Source organism: Hemicordylus capensis, chromosome 2, assembly GCF_027244095.1.
Source record: "Hemicordylus capensis ecotype Gifberg chromosome 2, rHemCap1.1.pri, whole genome shotgun sequence".
NCBI lineage: Eukaryota > Metazoa > Chordata > Lepidosauria > Squamata > Cordylidae > Hemicordylus > Hemicordylus capensis.
The window spans coordinates 277221565-277241588 of record NC_069658.1 but is presented as its reverse complement, the minus strand read 5'-3'; the positions used below and the strand labels follow the sequence as shown (position 1 = coordinate 277241588).

Genomic DNA, 20024 nt, shown 5'->3' with positions numbered 1-20024 from the left:
TTTTAATTTGCATTACTGAAATTAATGGACTTTTGCACGATATTCTAATTTTCCGAGTTTCACCTGTATATGTTCCTATTCAGTTTTCTCAAACTGAGAGCTGTTGCTACTAACATCCCTAAAACCAAAAGGGAAACAGTCCAGAATAGTCCTCCACTTACTTACTTACTTATTGTTAGATTTATATACCACTTTTCATTAAATCATCTCAAGGTGGTTTTCAAGATTTAATACAATAAAATTCCATAAAATAACATTAAAATAAATTAAAACCATAAAAAAAAAACAGAGCAGCTGGAAAGGGGAGATTGGCAACTCCTAGTGGGTAAAAGCTTGAGCTTTTAAAAGCGTTTTCAGTTGTTTTTTAAAAGCAACCACAGACACCAGAGAATGGACACCCACTGGGAGAGCATTCCAGAGCCTGGGGGCAACTGTGGAGAAGGCCCTGTCCTGTGTGCAAAACAGTCGAGCCTCCTTCAGTGTCAGCACATGGAACAGAGCCCCTTCTGATGACCTTATTGGCTGGGCAGAAACCCTTGGGAGCCCTTTAGATATTCAGGACCCAAACCACCAAGGGCTTTAAAGGTAACAACCAGCACCTTAAACTGGATCCAGAAACAAATTTGCAGCCAGTGCAGCTCTCTCTGTCTCTCTCTAGACAGAACCCGGACAGTGCATTCTGCACCAACTGAAGTTTCTGAATATTCTTCAAGGGCAGCCCCACATAAAGCGCATTACAGTAATCCAGCCAAAACGTGACTAAGGCATGGGTAACCATGGCCAGATCTGCCTTCTCGAGAAAGGGATGGAGCTGGCACACTAGCTGAAGCTGTGCAAAGCCACCCCTGGCCCCCGTCACCACCTGAGCATCCAGATTCAGAGCTGGGTCCATCAACACCTCAAGCTGTGCAGTACATCCACCACCTCCCTAGGATCCAGTGAAAAAGAGAGGTAGAGCAGAGTGTCATCTGCATATTGGCGACACTTCAATCCAAACCTCCTCATGACCTCTCCCAGCAGTTTCATGTAGATGTTAAACAGCATGGGGGAACAAGACTGAGACTTGCAGGTTAGGCCAAAGAGTCAAGCAGAAGTCTCTCAGCACCACCTTCTGAAATCTCCTCTCACAAAAGGACTGGAATGATTCTAATGCATTACCCCCAGTACCCAAGATGCAATCCAGAAGGAGACCATGGTCTGTCTAATTCATTCATTCATTCATTCATTCATTCATTCATTCAATTTTTATAGCACCTTTCATAAGACATCCCAAGGCAGTTTACAAAAGTTAGAATACAACAAAACTCCATAAAATCACATTTAGAACCTTAAAATTAGTTAAACAGTAAACACCACTAAACACCCCCCCCCATAAAAAACAAACAGAAGCAATGGTATCAAATGCCACTGAGAAGACCAGCAGAGCCCCATCTAGTCCCCAGTGAAGGTTGGCCACCTCTGTAGTCGCTCTGACCAAGACAGTTTCAGTCCCAAACCCAGAGCGGACGCCAGATTGAAACGGGTCTAGAACAGGCCTGCACAACTCAACTGACCTGGCGGGCCGAAACCAACCATGACTTGGTTCATGGGGGCCGAGGTCAATTCCTAGGGTGCTGATGATTAGAGTAACACTTAATATCAATCAATCAACCAACCAATCAACTGAATTAAAGTGAAATGAATAAAAAATGAATTTAATCAATATTTAACTTTTGATGTTCTGGCAGGCCAAGATTGATTTAAATTAATATGAAATAAGTTGAATTAAAATTCATTCTAATAATATAAATATTATACAATCTGTACAAAATACATAATAAAATGCATTGTTCTTCCTTTCCACCTCTGCCAAATCATCACACAAAACATGGAACACTTTTACGGAGAAAAAAATGAGAACCTCTTCTCATAATTTTGGAAAAGAATGGAGAAGGGGAAAGAAAGATGGAAAGGATGCAGCAGGAGGCTTGGCCTGAGAGAGAGAGAATGGAGCAGTCTGGGAGAGGGAGAGGGAGAAGGAGAGAGAGAGAGAATGAAGCAGTCTTGGTGGGTGGGTGAGAGAGTGAGCATGGAGCAGTCTTGGTGGGGGGGGAGAGAGAGAGAGAGAGAATGGAGCAGTCTTGGTGGGGGGGGGGGGAGAGAGAGAGAGAGAGACTTAAGAGTCTTAACTGCGCAGGAGCACCTTGCAGTTGGGAAGCAAAACCGGGCCAAATGGCAGACCCGAGTGTCGCTCTGGTTTCTGCCGCTCTGCACCACTGCTGCCGTGGGGGAGGGTAAGGAAGAACACCTGCACACCCGCAGCCATCTCCGCGGCCGTGCAGCGGCTGGGATTTTTTTTGAGGAGGTGTTTTTTAAGCAGCAGGGGGAGGAAGAGGAAATAGTCCCGGGGGCCCGGAAAAAAGGCCTCGCGGGCCGCATGTTGTGCAGGCCTGGTCTAGAAGACTCTAGATAATCCATGTCATCCAAGACCCTTTGCAGCTGCACAGCCACCATGCGTTCTCTATGACCTTTCTTTTAAAAAGGGAAATCAGAATAACAGGGAGATTAGAAAAAGGGAGATTATAAACATCTTGCTTAAAAGGGGAGAGTAGAGACCATATGTTGATCCTGCTGCACCAAATAGAAACACACACACTCACACTCACGCACTTTAGATCTATAATGGTTGCCAGCAGACCAAATAAGCAAATAAACAAAATTGGCCTTTCTTGGCCTGCTCTAGTCCTTTTAATAACAGTTTGATTTGCAAAAATCAGCAGATGACACTTTGTATGGCATGGAGATGAGCATTATCCTGTGCTAGAAACAGAAGATCATGGGTAGGTTTAAAAAAAAAAAAAGGAAGGAAAGGCAGGGGAAGCGGACAAATCCATTCTAGAGTCAGAGATGGTTACTTCATATGTATTAGTTCCTGCCTATGTGAACAAGGAATCCCAGAAGGATTTGGGAATACCTTCTAAAGAAAATATAGGAGTTGTGTTCTTGATAGGAATGTTCTTCATACATGCTTATTCATTGTTCCCAGGACAGTGTGCTTGCTTTTAGCATGAAACTACAGTATTGGGGTTGTGGTTTTATTTGGACGTGTCTTGTAAAATGTATTCATGGGAAGGTTTTTCTTTCTTAAAATAAGTTTTGATAGTTGCTTGATTGTTTTAGTACAAGAGTATATTTGAACAGCCCAATAATGCTGGCGTGTGATGTAATGCTATCTGTGTATGGAGTAAAATATTCCTTTTACTAATATTAATGTAGCCTTTAAACCCTATCAGTGTTAATAGAATATTAGAGCAACTCACAGGTAGATAAAATTAGTAATCCCACATCAGGAGTGCAATCTCTATTCCCATCCAACCATATTGTTTCGTGATCAAGAATTCAGAAGTTAAATATACACAGCAGTGGGCTGAAAACAAGCTGCTCATTTCTGCTGCAGGCATTTCCAGTGAACCAGAGCAATCATAGTTCCTTAAATAGGTCCAATTTTTATTGATTCACAATAAGCTTTCATTATAGTATGGAGTCCTGTTGCAATTTCAAGGTGCAGCACTTCAATTTGTATTCACAACACTAAAACACAAGGAGATGTATTGTAAAATCTAATACTGAAGGTGTTTTCCCTTGAAAGAATTGCACTGTGTAGATTTAATTCATTTGCTATGACGGTAGCCTTAGACTGAACACAAGGCTTTTGAATTGGACACAATCTTTCAAAAGCATCTTTCACCTAGTTCCCATCGAAATGAACTGTGCAGCTGCAAGGCCTGAAGGATGACATCTAACACTCATTTTCTCTCACACCTTTGGCCTTTTGGCCTCTCCTTTCTGATCACAGTTACTTGTATTGTGAAAAGACACATCTTGCAAAGTTTTTTTTATGTGAATGTTATTTTCATCAAAATTATTATGGCACACTAAATGATGTTTCTTTGAGAAACTCTCTAGCAAAAGTGATGTGGCCTTTTCATCTGGGGAAAGTTTTAAGGGTATTGCAGTCCAGATATCCCATGGAAACCTGCTCTCCTTCCACTTCACCCTATTTCACAGTAGGCTTCATTAAAGAAAGGATGGGGCAATTCCAACTGTTTGCAAAGGCATAAAGAGTGTTCAGGTAGCTGCATTTGCTGTACCAAATGTAGAACCCTTCCTAGCACTCAGTAGACAAACAATGGCTGAAACATAAACTGGGAGCCAGAGCAGTTCAAACAAAACTGGAGTGATTTGGTCCACAGACGACACCAGATGATAATCTGGCGGCAGTGTTGTGCACCAGCTAAAATTTCAAGCCACTTTTCACGAGCAGCCCTGTTTAGACAGCATTCTGTTAGCTAAACCTAGGTATGGCCAATGCATTTGGTGATGGTGGCCAAATCTGCTGCTTTTAAACATTACAATAGGCAAAACTGGGTTATCGTTATTTGCCAGTCTTGTTTATTGCTAATTGAAGCATTACAGTACCGATATACAGACCACTGCTAACTGGGGAAAGAGATTGCTCTCTCGCAGCGAGAGAGCAGTTGTCCCTGTTAAATCCTCCATAGTGTCTCTCCAGCAGCTGTTGTGTGTGTTTTGTTTTTGTTTTCAGATTGTGAGCCCCATTGGGACAGAGAACTGTTTCTATTTCTTTTTTTAACCATTACTTCTGCTACATATAGCTTTTTAAAAACATTTGTTGAACAGTATATTTTATTTTATTTTTATTAGGGTCCTGAACTGCCTTTTAGTAACCAGGAGTCCCCAGTTTTTGCCTGGCTTTGGTCGCCAAGCCAAGGAATTGTAGTTGCCTTCTTCTGTTCTTACCTCAGCCTGTGTGCAAGCTGACTCAGTGGTGAGCAAGGAAGTCCCTCGCCTCCCTTTACTATGAGAAAGTGGGTTCTCGGTTGGTGCTTGGTTAAAGCACTCCAGAAGTTTTAGCTGAGCAGAGACCTAGAAAGTCCTCACTGTCTCCTTTTGCCATGAGAAAGGGTGGTGCAGAGCCTGCATGTCTAGCCATTGCTCAGCTGAGTTTATCTGGGCACCTCTGCTGAACAGGGGTCCAGGAAGCCCACGATCTCTCTTTCCTGCTGCAAAATAGGAAAGTGTAGCAGGGCAACTTGCACTCTCTGACCAAGGCACTCTGATAATCTTAACAATGCAGCTTCTAAAATTGGAAGCAACAGAAACCTTTGGAGGGTTCACCAGGATACTATAACCACCCACAAAGAGTCCTGCACTTCTGATCAAATATATGGAATGGCAGTATTATTAAACAATATGTTTTCATTTAATATATCGGAACCTGTCATAAAACCATTGCTCTATAGTCCCATATTAAGAGGTTTATCTCAATAAGATCTATAACACATTAATGGCGTGAGCGTGTGTGTGTGTGTGTGTGTATGTATTTGAATGAGACAAAAAAAACCCTATAAATGTCCAAAATTGTTGGACCATAGAAGTTATTCATGTATTCCTCATAGAAATCAAAATGTCCAGAACTGTCATGATGCTCAAAGAAGAAAGTCCAATGTAAATCCCAATTTATAGAAGAGTAGTCCAATGAAGGATCTCTTAACTCCTTGCAAATAATCTTCTGCACAATGGCCACATATAATACAGCAATACCCTGGTACGTCCCTACTTCTCTCAATATGCATCTTAATTTGGAATCACGATGCAAGTGTTGGGATGCTCCCCACCCACCTCTGACTTCCAAGGTGGGGGCTTTTCACCTTTGTCAGATGGCAGCAGCTTGCATACCATGTTGTGCAAAGATGTGGAAGGCTGTTAGGCCACTACCTGTGTTACTTTCTGCCTAATGTAAGTAGAATCAGAATTGTGATGTGTTGATATTTTTCAGTAGTATACATTAATATGCAGGATGCAAGAACTACTTTAGGAAGCTATGGTGTGCCTAGTGAGACTTCTCAGTGTTTCCCCCCCCCCTTAAAAGAGCAGGTTACCCTCCCCCACCCAGACACATCACAAACTGCTTTTGGAAGTCCTCCTAACTGCACAAATAATTTGCTAGAAGGCATGGCAGATTGCTCTTTGAGAAACGCTCGTCCAAAGTGCCCTGTCCAGCAGAACTTGTGCAGTTCTTCAGATTCCAGCCATTGGAAACAATCCTCCTTGTCCAACTGATGATCTTACTGGCCGTGAACAGAGGTGGTTCTTCAACCCTGGAAGGACTTTTTAAAAGTATAATTTAACAAGCTATTCACCGAACCCCTATGGATATGATGTTGTTTATGCAGGGGATGTGTGACTGCACTGGCAGGCCTTGCCTGCTCAGCATGCCTTTCATAACTCCAGCCCCGACTACTTACATGTGAAGAGGCGGGATTGGCACTGTATCCAATCCCAGGTCATGACATGGGGCTGGAGCCTGAGAGAGTTCCAGAGATGGAGCTGTCTTGCCCTTCCAGTCAGTGCCCGTAGACCCTAAAGGCCCCAGAGCGAATCCTTGGTATCTGAGGTATTGGTGATATCTGAGGCATCAGCTCCTCTCCTTCCATCCTGCTCCTTGATCTCTGCACATCAGCATCAGTGATAGGCAAGTTAAGTGTTGGAGCTAGGACCCTGGCAGCATCAGCTCTGTCTTATAGTGACCACTGGGGGTAGGGTCATGGATAAAAGTGCTAGACTCCCCCCCCCCCCGCTTTGTTCTTCCAGTGTTAGTCTCCATTTTGTCTCTCCAGAGATGGCTCTTTGTTTTGGTCTCTCTCTTCAGCCATGAGCTACAGCTGAAATTAAGCTGTAGGCTTTTTCACATTTGTTTGTAACGATTTCTCTAAATAAATCCTTGTAGTTTTTCATTACTAAAAAACTGTCTCAAGACCTCTTGCTTTGCTGCTTTCTCACCAAACTGGTTTTGCTTTGCTGTTTGGGGACTGTACTGCCATTCTTACCCTACAGTAAGATCAGGTGGTGAGGAGTGCCAGATGCCAGGCCAAAGGGCTGCCTCTTTAAAACTGCTGTTATCCAAGCAGAGAGTTGGAAACTCAGCAAGAGTGCACTCAGCATTAGGAGCTGTCTGTTGTCAGTCCTTGTGTCCCGCGATCCAGCCCATGGTGCTGTCCTGGCCAACTCTCTCTTGCCATCTTGTCTCATTAGCCACCAGACCTTGTCAGTTCTGTGCAGAGGCGCACCTAGGTAAATTTGGCGCCCAGATGACCCCCGCCACGAGACCCACCCTAATCCTACTTTTGGGGGCCTCCTGCACCTTGTGCCCACTGCACCATGCCAAACCTCCACCCCACCATTATTTCAGCCACCATGTGCACGGCCAGGGAGGGGGGTGAGCCAAGCAGCCCCCCCCCCATGGCAGCAGTGGCTGGAGCAACTGCTGGGCCTGTCCGTCCGGCCCAGCGGTCGCTCCAGCTGCCACTAGGAGGAGAGGCCTGCTTGGCTCACCACCCGGCCGCCACCTGTCATAATTCCACATATGGCTGCACATATGGCGGCTGAAATTATGAAAAAGAAAATGGAGCTGCAGAGCAGGCACGGGGTGGCTGCAGGAGGGCCCACTGTCCATTTGGAGGCCCCTCGGTCCTTGGAGGCCATGGACTGGGCCCCCAAGGTCCGGGGGGTAAGAGCGCCTCTAGTTCTGTGCCATGGGATAGGACTGGAAAATGTCCACCATCCATGTATTGGATGTCGTTTTTCCACAAAGGATCTGGACTGCATAGATCTGAATCACATTATCCACATACTTAAAACTTGGAGTGGACAGGTGTCATGTTGGGGTTGGCCAAACTGCAAACAGGGTGTCCAGTTTGTGAATGTTGGGTACATTGAATGGGGCAGAGCCAGCCAGCACAACATGATCCTCTGAGCGCACATGCTTGAACAAGGATTTTGTGCACTTGACCTTCAATAGAGTGGAGCTCTGCATAAATAAGTGGCTAGCAAACCATCCCTTTGTTGTAATGAAAAGTGTACATTCTTAGGAAAGTTTTCCATGGCTGATAATGTATTCTTTGAATTTTACAATGCAATACTTAATGACTAAATTAGTGACAAAACCAATACACTTTTAACAAGCCTCTGACTAAGCTTACTAATTTGATTTTAGTTTGAAGCAATGGAGCAAACACTCTAATGAATTTCACACTAAATCCTTATTGGCTAGTAGATGTGACTAGGAATTGACTGAGAGGCCTTAATTGCAAAGTGAGGTTGTGTTGAGAATGCTGCCTTATATTACATTGTGGTACATCCATGGGATCATGAATGTAAATATTAACATGACAGTTCATTGGTTGGATTAGTCCTTCCCAAAGTGTGTGCATGTGCGCTCACACACTCACTCTTTCTCAGAATCACACACACACACACACACACACACACACACACACACTTCTCATAAGATAGAGATAACTCTTGGAGTGCTTTATAGATTTGTGAAGCTGCTTTGATAGATGTTCACCAAATGTTAATGTCATTTTTAGAACACCAACTTATTTCATTTCCATACAAAATTAGAAAATTAGTAGCACCTATTAGAAAACGGTGCTACTTAGAGCGTTATCCTGCAAGGATAGTAAAACCATGTATATATTTCAGATACAATTAAATTTCCTGTGTGGGGTACTCTTTCCTAATGTGATCTGGGAATTCAGTCAGGAGACAACATAAAAAAACCTAGGAATTGGTTGTGAGTGCTTTTCTAGAAATCAGATCTTTAAATAAAACGGAAGCAGTGACACTGGAGAAATGAATCAACTTGGTAAATACTAAACCATCAGGCCTGGTTACTGTAAAATAAGATTTGGCTGGTTTACTTCATTTTCCAGAGCTTGGGCAAATAACTGTGGAATTAAATTACTTTGTGTCACTTTCCCCAAGGTGTCAGGAACCCGTTTGTAAAGTGTTCTGCTAAGTCGCTATATTGATTAGTACTTTAGGCCTAACCTTTACATAGTTATGCTTCCTGTCCTAGTGCACTTTATTTATGTCTTTCACACTTGTTTCCATGCAAGTTCTTTTGCTGCCTCGATGCTCTTTTGGCAGGTTAACTAAAAACACAGACACACAGAACCAAAAACACCAAACAGCCATTTCATTCTCCTCTCTCCCTTTTTATTTGTTGTTGCCAAGTAAAAGTAATCAGCATGCAGGCTCTGAATACAAGCGACTTGGCCTGAAGAGCCTGTGGCACAAAGGGTAATGATCGCAGTCATAATTGACAGCACTTATCATGGTGCATACAAGGCTTTCATTGTCGGGATGGTTAGCGACTCAAAGTAATCTAATTAAATGCTCGTAGCATCCATTAACAATGCCAAAATAGATGTTTTATCACAGCAGACTGAGCAATTTCTGGCTTTTGCTATTGTTGCCTGGAAAGTGATTTATTTTTAAATTCATCTTAATAATTTGTATTCTTAGACAACGCAAATATAAAACTGGAATTTTTTTGTTGCATTTAAATTTCCTTGTTATCTGCCTTTTGGGTGGCATGAATTATAGAAAAGCTGGGACTGGGGAACGGGTTGTATTGGAATGCATGACAGAGCTTCAAGGGGAAGGATTTAAGGTTCAAAATGATATATATCAAAAGTAAATGCTTGGAAAACAGATATATTCTAGTATACATATCATAGAGGCTGCATGGAAAGGAAAACATAATTTATTTTTCCTATTTAAACTTTATTGCTTGTAATAAAAAGGCATAGCAGATTTAAGGTGGCCCCGCATGATAGCCATTCAAATCTTTCATACCTTTGTCACCCCCACCCTTTATACACATATGCATTTTGCAGCCTTCTGTAATTTAGCTCACCACAGTCTCCATAGTAACTGTAACACACCACCATATGACAAGCATGATGAGCCCCAGCCTCTCCCCACCCCAGCCACCATGTAGCAGAATAAGTGGGCAGGGATTGTCTCAATAGTTAGAGATAGCTCTCCCTTCTCTGACTCTGAGTGCCTTGGCCACACAGGACCAAACAAGCAAGCCTTCTGCCTTTGTTCCTACTCAAGATCAGAGAATCTAGTCCACAGTACCCTTGGATGAGCAGTGGCCAAATGGACCCCTCCCTCACCTCCCTTTCTTGTGCAAGAGCAGGAATGGCCACTGCTTGGTTGTGGTGCTTCAGATTGTGGCAGATGGGGGTGGACGGTGGGATGTTAGTTTGAACTCTGCCCAGCTGATGCTCCAAGCACCATGACCAAGCAAGCGCTCAACCTGCACTCAGGAATGCGATGAGTTTTGGCTTGCCTGCTGTTCATTCAGTTCTCTGGGTGCTGGGGCCAAGCAGCAGCTGGGCAACCCCCGCTCTCCTGTTCGGACTTCCTTGGTGGAGAAGCACCATTTTGACTTGGCAGCAGAGCCTAGATGAAATTGCAGCCCCCAAACTGCAGGAACCTCAGACACCAAATATTCTCTTGCCAAATCAGAGAAGGAAAGCAGAATGCCATCAGCAGTTGGCATTGTTGGGCAGGCCTGCAGCAGTAGCACCCTCACCTGCCCTTTCTTCATGATGCTGAGACTGAGTCCACCCACTGCTCCCTCATTTGGTGTATGCGCTGCTACCTTGGCACTGATTCCTCCTCTTCTCCAGCTGGCCAAGCAGTTGTGTTTCTTGCTTGTTGCTACCGCCGTGGTCTCAGCTGCTAGTGTATTTAGTAGATCATCACCTTGCCAAAGGTACCCCAAAAGCTCAAGCTGGCCCTAAAAAGTCCCCCTCCCCAATAATCAATGAATGGCACTCCCAGCCCTCTCATCCTGCTCCTGCTTATTCTTTTCATTTGAAGAAGAATTTGTGTTGTCACTGCTCATGTCACCCTTGTGTGGGGTTCCAATGTTCATGTGTCAGCACATGGTTGGAAAGCAGAACTGAAGCTCTGCAGAACTGATTGTAAGTTCGATAGTGATACTCGGAGGTTGGCTGAATATTTCATTGGGCACAAGCCTATTGCTTTGTTACTGCTGACTGTGCACTACACTGCCTATTTGCTGGAATGGGTCTAAGAGGTTGTGTCTTGGCATTTTTTAAGAAAATAAATCACTGGAATTAAAAGAAAAATCACTTGAAATATCTGATTAGATTAGGTCTCCAGAGTTTTCTGTAGGAGTGGCACTACTGCATATTTCTAAACCTTTAGAATTCTGAATGTTTTGGATGTTACTTTTCCCTGTTTTTAAAAAAGCTCATTGAGGTGTTGGATGTTATGAGCAGCATTTTAGAAACTGTGACCTGAACCCAAATGATTACATCACTAGTTTTTCATGCCCAAAGTGAGTGTGTGCTTGTGTATCTTGAAAGTCAACCCCTCCACTGCCCAATATCAAGTAAAGGTGAGTGGGCAACAAATTGGCAAATGCGGTTCAGTGTTGGCAAGTGATGCACATTGGGATGAAAAACCCCAACATCAAGTATATGCTGATGGGATTTGAGCTGTTGGTGACTGACTAGGAGAGGGATCTTTGGGTCGTGGTGGAAAGCTCATGGAAAGTGTTGACTCAATGTGTAGCAGCTGTGAAAAAGACCAATTCCATGCTAGGGATCATCCCATGAAATTGATTGTCAGGAAATCTAGGACCAACAAACGAAAGTAGTTTTTCACGCAACGCATAATCAACTTGTGTAATTCTCTGCCACAAGATGTGGTGACAGCCAACAACCTGGATGGCATTAAGAGGGGTTTGGATAACTTCATGGAGGAGAGGTCTATCATGGGCTACTAGTTAGAGGGCTAAAGGCAACCTCCAGCCTCAAAGGCAAGATGCCTGAGTACCAGTTGCAGGGGAGTAACAGCAGGAGAGAGAACATGCCCTCAACACCTGCCTGTGGCTTCCAGTGGCATCTGGTGGGCCACTATGCGAAACAGGATGCTGGACTAGATGGGCCTTGGGCCTGATCCAGCAGGGCTATTCTTATGTTATGTAAAGGTAAAATGTGCCATCAAGTTGATTTTGACTCCTGGAGCCCACAGAGCTCTGTGGTTTTCTTTGGTAGAATACAGGAGAGGTTTACCATTGCCTCCTCCCACACAGTATGAGATGATGCCTTTCAGCATCTTCCTATATCGCTGCTGCCAAATATAGTACCCGTGGAGATTCGAACTGGCAACCTTCTGCTTGTTTGTCCAGCATTTCCCCACTGCCCCTCTTAAGGTGATTCAATATCAAGTAGCAAATTCTTTTTGAAACTGAGGAGTCCTGGTATAGAAGTCTACTATTCAAAGAAGAACAATAAACAAACTGGGAGTATCCAAGGCTTAAAAGTAAAGTGTGCCGCCGAGTTGTCAACTCCTGGCGACCACAGAGCCATGTGGTTGTCTTTGGTAGAATACAGGAGGGGTTCACCATTGCCATCTCCCATGCAGTATGAGATGATGCTTCTTCCTATATCACTGCTGCCCAGTATAGGTGTTTCCAATATATGGGAAAGATACCAGCAGAGATTTGAACTGGCAACCTCTGGCTTGGTAGTCAAGCCATTTCCCCGCTGCGCCATAAGGTGGCTAAGGATGTGCCTAAAGTAGCTTTTTGGATCCAAGTCTATGTTGATACTGAGCTTTAATTATCATGGCAATATTTGCACCAACAATTGCTGATCTTTATATTTCATACCATCTCCTCCCACCCCCAGATTTATTCTTTCTCCACCACCTGCATTGCATAAGTTTTTATCTGTATGTTGGAACATGTTTTTGAGGTTATGGCTATATGCTGAAGCCAAACCCACAATCCTAATGAGTGACCGAATTCTTAAATGTTTAAGTTATATTGCTTTGCTCAGCTGAAGTTGTTGTTTGTTTTTAAATGTATTTTTTAAAACGTGAAGTAATTGTCATTTTGGCATTAATACAAGGCTGTATAGAAGATTTGAAAATTGTTCTTCATATATCAAATTTAGCTAACCATTACTGCAGTTCAGTATGTAATTTTGACAATATAACAGCAAGGGTTTTTCCCCCCCTTTTCATATACAGAGGCTACGGAGATTGTATTGAAGGCCCAAATCCTAGCTGGAGGAAGAGGAAAAGGTCTTTTCAGCAGTGGACTGAAAGGAGGTGTGCATCTAACTAAAGAGTAAGCTCCAGAAATTGCAGCAAGATAAAAATGCCTTTCGAAGGAATGAGAAGCCTTTAAACATACACACACACACACACACACCCCTATGTAGTGACACACAATTTTCTTCTTCTCTCTTTTTTTATAGCCCTAAAGTGGTAGAGCAGCTTGCTGAACAGATGATTGGGCACAATCTCACAACTAAGCAAACACCAAAGGGTGGTGTTACAGTTAAGAAGGTAAGAGTGTCTCTCACCTGCACATAAGAATAAACATAGATTATGCCTGAAGCTATTGAGAATGGAACATATACCACTATGCAACAGGTCTGCATTTATAGATGTTAATTTTCTTTCTACTGGATTCCTTGATTATGTGACGGATCCTTTTTGTTTCTCCCTTTGCCATTACCTAAAATGATTTTCATGTATCCATTTAGAAAACCGATTCCATGCAAGTTTTTTCTGCCTGACCTAGAGAGCTAGCATGGCATATTAGAGTGTTGGACTAGGACTAGTCCAACACCAAGAGCATGAAGAATCAGATGCAAATCCTCACTTTGGCTGAGTAACCAAGGTAGTGTCACTGTCTCTCAGTCTAGTCTACCTCAGAGGTTGTGAGAGTAATGGGCAGGGATGAATAAGTTCTTTGGGGAGTGGTGGTGAAGAAGTTAAAAGTCTGCAGAAGAGTAGACAGTACTTAACTAGGTTGACCACAGGTCTGCTTTGGTATAAAATAGCTTTGTATCAGTGATGGCTGGTGGTTCCTGGGACTGGAGCTGGGAGGGTGCTTTGTAGCTAATGAGTGGGATCAAAATACAAACACACAAGCACATAAATCTCAATTGCTTATCAGCAGAGATACAGAGAAATATGGAAAACATCAGTTGCTTTATAGTTCTTAACAGGACTACAGTAGTGTGTAGATTTGTATCTAACATGGCAGGATCAAAACACAAGCACACACACAGAAGAAAAGAACTGTACAAACCACAAGTAAAGCACAGACCAGCTGCAAAAGGCTGCTTCTGTGGAGAGTAAAGGTGGACCTCGCTATAAGCGGTTCTGCTATTCACGGTTTCTCATATCTGTGGTCCACAAACAACCACCCAACTTAGGCCTTTGCGGGTATACAAAGGGTTAATATACCCACATATCTGTGGTTGCTGTATGGCTCGATATGAACTCCAAGGTAATTTCTGGCCACTATTTTGGTTAAAGAAGCAAAATTTTGCGGCTCTTCTGTACAAAAAAACCCCTGCAATGTATTGAAGAAAATCCTCAAAACGGGGGTTTTGAGGGGCATGGCTGGACAATTGGAGACCTGCAGAGTACGATATGACACTTTTTTGGCTTCTATTTCTACTATTTTAAATCTGTTATTATTTAATATTATGTGTTTCTATTGTATGTTTTAATCCTCTGTTGTGAGCCGCACAGAGAACCATTTGTTATGGGGCAGCTAACAAATAAAGTTGTTGTTATTATTGTTGTTATCATTATCATCATCACCATCATCATCATCTATATATATAGTTTTCTAAGGTATACCCGTGGCTAATCTGATGTGTGGCAGCTCTCACGAGAGTTGCGAGAGCTGGCAAGGAGGGAGGAAGACTGAAGAGGAGGAGGAGGGGCCCCTGTGAATGGCCGAGCATGCAGCAAAAATGGGGTCGATGGCCTTGTGAGGAGGACGAGAGCTGGTGGGGGGAGGGAGGCAGCTGGAGATTGAGGAGAAGTTGGTGCCACCACTGCGAGCAGCTGAGCAGCCAACAAAAATGGGCCACCACACTCCTTGCGAGGAGGATGAGATCTGGCAGGGGGAAGGGAGGTCAAGGAGGAGAACGCAGTGCCACTGTGAGTGGCAGATCAGGCAGTGAAAAGATGGCCCCCGGCTTCCTCACAAGGATGAGAGCAGCTGGAGGAAAGGGTGGTGACAGAGACTGGCTGAATGGATGGGAGGAGAACTGGCTGAGCTCCAAACTGGAAGGGGAGAAAGGGAGAATTAGGAACACATATGCTCTGCTCCTGGGTCAGCTAGTTATTATTATCATTGCCCTGCAGGAACCTAACCCCCCACTCCCCAAAGGATTCAATGCCTCATTCTCCGCAGTTTCATTATCCATGGTAAACTGCAGGAAGGGAAACCCACCTGCCCGCCGGAAAATGAGATACACTTGTAAATTGCATTTTGAAGTCACCAGGGCATAACCCCCAGTGGACATACTAATGATACAGATACTGGCCACAATCCAGAGAAAAACCTGGTTAGCTCTCTTCCAGCAAAATCCATTCCTTCTCTACATCACATCCACATGGAAAGCCAGTTCTGCAATTATTTGAAAAGCAGTTTGGACTCAGAAATCCACGCATATGCCCTAAAAGAACTTTCTGGCTTCCTATGCCGGTTTCTAATCTAATTAGTCCAGTCTTACAGTTTGCTGTTCCTTCCAGAGTTCTATGGCATGCCATTTTGGGAATGGGCCATAATGGGCATACAGATCGGATCAGCGTCTAGATACCAAGTAATAATAGTTTCACTCTATTCTGCGGTGATCAAACCTCACTTGGACTACTGTGTCCAATTCTGGGCCCTGCATTTTTAAAAGGGCATTGAAAAACTGGAACAAGTTCAGAAGAGGGCAACAGAGATGGTAAGGGGTCTGGAACCAAAGTCCTCTGTGGAATGGTTGAAGGAGCTGGGTATATTTAACCTGGAAAAGAGAAGACTCTTACCTTCTTCAAATAACTGAAGGGCAGTCACATAGAATGAGGAGCGGACTTGTTGTAAGAAGCACCTGAGGACACGACTGGAACCAATGGGTTGAAATGGCAAGGAAGCAGATTTAGGCTATACATTAGGGAGAATTTCTTCACTGTAAGAGCTGGTTGACAGTGGAACAGTCTCCCATGTGCGGTGGTGGACTCTGCTCCTACTCTGGGGACTTTGAAACAGAAGCTGGATGGTCATCAGTTAGGGAGGCTGTAGCAGTTTCCTGCACTGAGTAGGCAGTTGGACTGGGAAACCTCCAACTTCCTTTCCAACCCTAGCATTCTCTGATTCTGTGAGTTCCTGGCATTTTAAAACCAACACCAAATGTCTTACTAGATGAAAGCATGGGTAGAGTGTGCTCAGTGTGGTTGATGTATTTCGAGGTGAAAGCCTTCAGCATCTGAAATGAAGGCTTGGTGAATAGCAGTTAATATTTAGTAGCTGTTCATCATATAGAATAAAAAGCAGGAACAAAATGCTTAAATTATGCTCAACACATAGTGCAGTAAGCAGATTAGAAAACAGCATTCTTGACTTTAAAATTCTATCCCATGCACAGTCATCCACCCAGTTGTAGGTTAAAAAATATAATTTATTTCAGGGGACGTTGCATACATGTACTGATTGCACATAGGATTGCTGTCGTCATGTTTTAGGTGTATGGAAACACCCATATATTTTTTAATTGCCTGCTAACACTCCAGTTATTATTTAAACCATCTCCAGGACACAGGCAGAAAATCACTGCTTTTGTGCTTCACATCGAAATATTGCACATCCACTTTTAGATGGATACGTTTGAAAAACAAGCACCTGCTTTTTCCCTAAGATTTATTATGTATTTTTTAAATCAGATTTGTAGACCAGACTTCCTTCTCTGGATGGATTACAACACTATAAAGCAAATTAAAAACCCCTGCTAACTGAGCAAAGGGGCTGAAAAGTGGTATAGAAATATTTGTCGGACAACAAAAATGAAAACATTAAAAAAATTAAAACTGAAAAAATGAGTCTTTAAGGACTTTAAAAAGTTGATAGGATAGATTGATAGGAAATGAAAGGCTTGTATGTTTAAATTGTTTAAATAAATGTGTACTGAAGTGTGCTTTAGATGTTCCCCCAATCCATGTGGAAGCTGCTTATCTATAAAGAACTCCTGTGCAGTTGGGAAAATGCTTAAACGACCTAATCATGTGGGCAGTTTTTAATAATGACTAATTGTGGTTGGGGGAGTGGGATGGATGTAAAAGCTTGTTGATGGAATTTGCATATGACATTAAAGTAGGAGGCAAGTGTCAACTCATTTGGGGACCAAATATGAGCATTTTTATTATTGGTTGGAAACACATTAGCTGCAAACACCACTAGAGTGATGCAGCTGCAAAGAAGACAAATTCAGTCTTTAGGATCTATCAGCTGAGACAGGTAGAAAACCTGTCAGGGAGGCGGTTGGCCCCTTAGATGATGAAGGCATGAAAAAGATTATTAAGGAGGATAAGGAGATTGCAGAGAAGTTGAACAAGTTATTTGCATCTGTCTTCACGGTGGAGGATACTGACCATATACCCTCTCTGGAATTGAGCTTTTCAGGTTTAGTAGCCGAAGAACTGGGCCAGTTTGAGATGATGAGAGTGGATGTCCTAAACTGTCTTGAAAAACTAAAAATTAACAAATCTCAGGGCCAGATGGCACCCACCCAGGAGTTCTGGAGGAACTCAAATTTTAAATTGCCGATCTCCTAGCAATATATATATAACTTGTCCCTACAATCAGGCTCTGTACCAGGCTACTGGAAAGTAGCCAGTGTGACTCCAATTTTCAAAAAGGGATCCGGGGGGATCTGAGCAATCGTGTCTACTGCCCTGGTGACCAAGGTTCCAATTCTCAACCAGGGCATCAACAGGATCACCAGCAAAGCCAACATTGTATCCTTCCAAGTCTTCTTGGAATCTTACTGGATCTAATAATCTCTTCAGGTGGTCATTCTAATAGGCCCCTCGCCCCTGCAGAAGTGAGCAGTGGTTGTAAGTCCAACCTTAACCAGATGGTGGTCCGTCCATGACAATGGGGAAATCACAGGAGTCCCCACCTACTGAGCACCACCCTGATCAGAGTAAAAGACCAAATTAAGCATGTGACCTGCAATATGTGTCAGTCCAGAGAGCACTTGGGATAGGCCCATCGTTGTCATGGCTGCTATGAACTCCTGAGCTGCCCCAGAGAGATTGGTCCTGAAATGAACATTGAAGTCCCCCAGCACCAAGAGTCTGGGAGACTCCAGCGCAAATTCCGCGACCAAGTCCGTGAGCTCAGTAAGGGATTCTGTTGGGCAGCGGGGCAATCGGTACACCAACAGAAGTCCCAATCTATCCCTGGTCCCCAAACTCAAGTACACACATTCAATATGGTCCGATACCCTAACAGGAACCCTGGTAAGGGAGATGTTATCCTTATAGACCACAGCCACTCCACCTCCCCGCCCACGTCCCCTCACCTGCTCCTCTACAGAATATCATGGAGGGAGAAGCTGGGACCAAACTGGACGAGTAGGCTCTCCCAACCGTGCCTTGGTAATTATATAACAGGTCGGCCCCTTCACCCATGATCAAATCATGGATGAGTTCAGGTTTATTTGGGATCAACCTGGCATTTGGACCAACCTGGCAACTTGGCAGGGTCAGCCTATGTGGGTTGTTGGCTGTGCTCCCCGAGGTCAAAGAGCTGGAAGGACAGCCGGCAGGGTAGACAGCTATTAAATTTCTGGCTACTCTTCCCCCTGGAACGGCCTGCTGACCTGCCAACGTTACTTCTTCTATTCCCCACCACCACCAGGACAGTTGCCCCATATCAGTGAAGGCACCCCCTGCCCCCCCCTCCAGATGAACCCAAACACTTTACAACAACTACAACCAAGTCCAAAACAGCTTAAAACTGATTGAACAGAAGCCCTCTATCCCTCACCTTCGTTCTCTCCCAAATGGCGACCCCACCACCACAAGGAGCCTTACTATAAAGCCCAAAACTGAGCAGGTGACCTGAGCAACAGCTGAATCACTCAGGGGCTGGTACCCATCCTGCCCACACTTCCCACAGATGTTACCCTGAGGCTACAGGGGAATCAGAAGCAGGCAGGCAACAGCAGAAAGAACCCCAGCACCCACCTGGTCTCTCACTCCAGGCAGGACCAGGTGGTAAGTGGATGGACTCTCCCTCTCCCTCTCTGCGGGACTTCTTAATTAATCTATGGAATTCTCTGCCACGGGATGTGGTGATGGTAACTTGTTTAGATGGCTTTAAAATGGGCTTAGAGAAATTCATGGAGAACTGTTCTGTCAATGGCTACAAGTTTGGTGGCTATACGCCATCTCTAACCTCAGAGGCAAGAAGCCTCTCCATACCAGTTGCAGGGGAGCAACTGCGAGAGAGGACATGCCTTCACTTCTTGCCTGTGGACTTTCCAGGGGAATCTGGCGGGCCACTGTGTTATGCAGGATCCTGGGCTAGATAGGTCTTGGATCTGATTCAGCACAGCTGTTCTTATATTCTTAAGTCAGCAGCTTGCCCTTCCTCGCTGATCACAAATGTGTTTAGATTAATGCATTATGAACAATAAAGTTATTTTCTGTTATTCTCCTAAAGACAGGATATTGACAGCATGTTTCTTTTCAGCTTTTCATTGTGTAATTTTTCTTCTCTGGGTTAAACACACTCAGTTGTTCATTATTCCCTGATACTATTTGTTCCCTTAGTTGTTTCATCTTCATAGCTTTTTTTGGAACTTGCAAGTGCAGAACCATATCGGGTACTAAATTAGTACACAGCATTTACTATGCAGCATCCTGTTTTTAACCCTGCATTGTTAGCCAAGTATGGTTTTAGAGCCAGTTCTCCTTAATTGCTGGAATTCTAAAAGAAAATGTGTTGTAACGTGTAACAGTGAAGAGTTTACAGTGGGAAATAAACAGGTGGATGTGGCTGTTCTCCCTCTCACACACCACACACACAATTTAACATGACCAATGCCCATGTTTTTTCTGGGAGAGAGATAGGAATCTCAAACACAGAATTCTCAGTAGCACCATGAAACTACAATTCCCAGGTTTATATGGGGCACTGGAGGGGAGAAGAATCACATCCTGATCTATGTCCACAGTACAGAGGTGTCCTTATCAACAAATGAGCTTTAGAAAGTAAAGACTTTTCTTTCCCTGCAGTAATACTTAAATGGTGCAAGATCAATCTA

The 20024-nt window shown here is 43.7% G+C and overlaps 1 protein-coding gene across 2 annotated transcripts in view; it reads left to right on the top strand.

Moving 5' to 3' along the window:
- The window catches only part of SUCLG2 (succinate-CoA ligase GDP-forming subunit beta), a 322226-nt gene that overhangs the window by 160983 nt on the left and 141219 nt on the right, over positions 1–20024 (top strand). Inside the window, exons 2-3 of one of the 2 annotated variants that reach the window (XM_053299291.1) lie at positions 12928–13008; positions 13158–13248. In XM_053299291.1, coding sequence (XP_053155266.1) covers positions 13189–13248 — 60 coding nt within the window. In that variant the 5' untranslated portion in view covers positions 12928–13008; positions 13158–13188. Of the gene's footprint in view, positions 1–12927; positions 13028–13157; positions 13249–20024 lie in introns of both variants that reach the window. The other variant, XM_053299290.1, reaches the window with a different exon arrangement.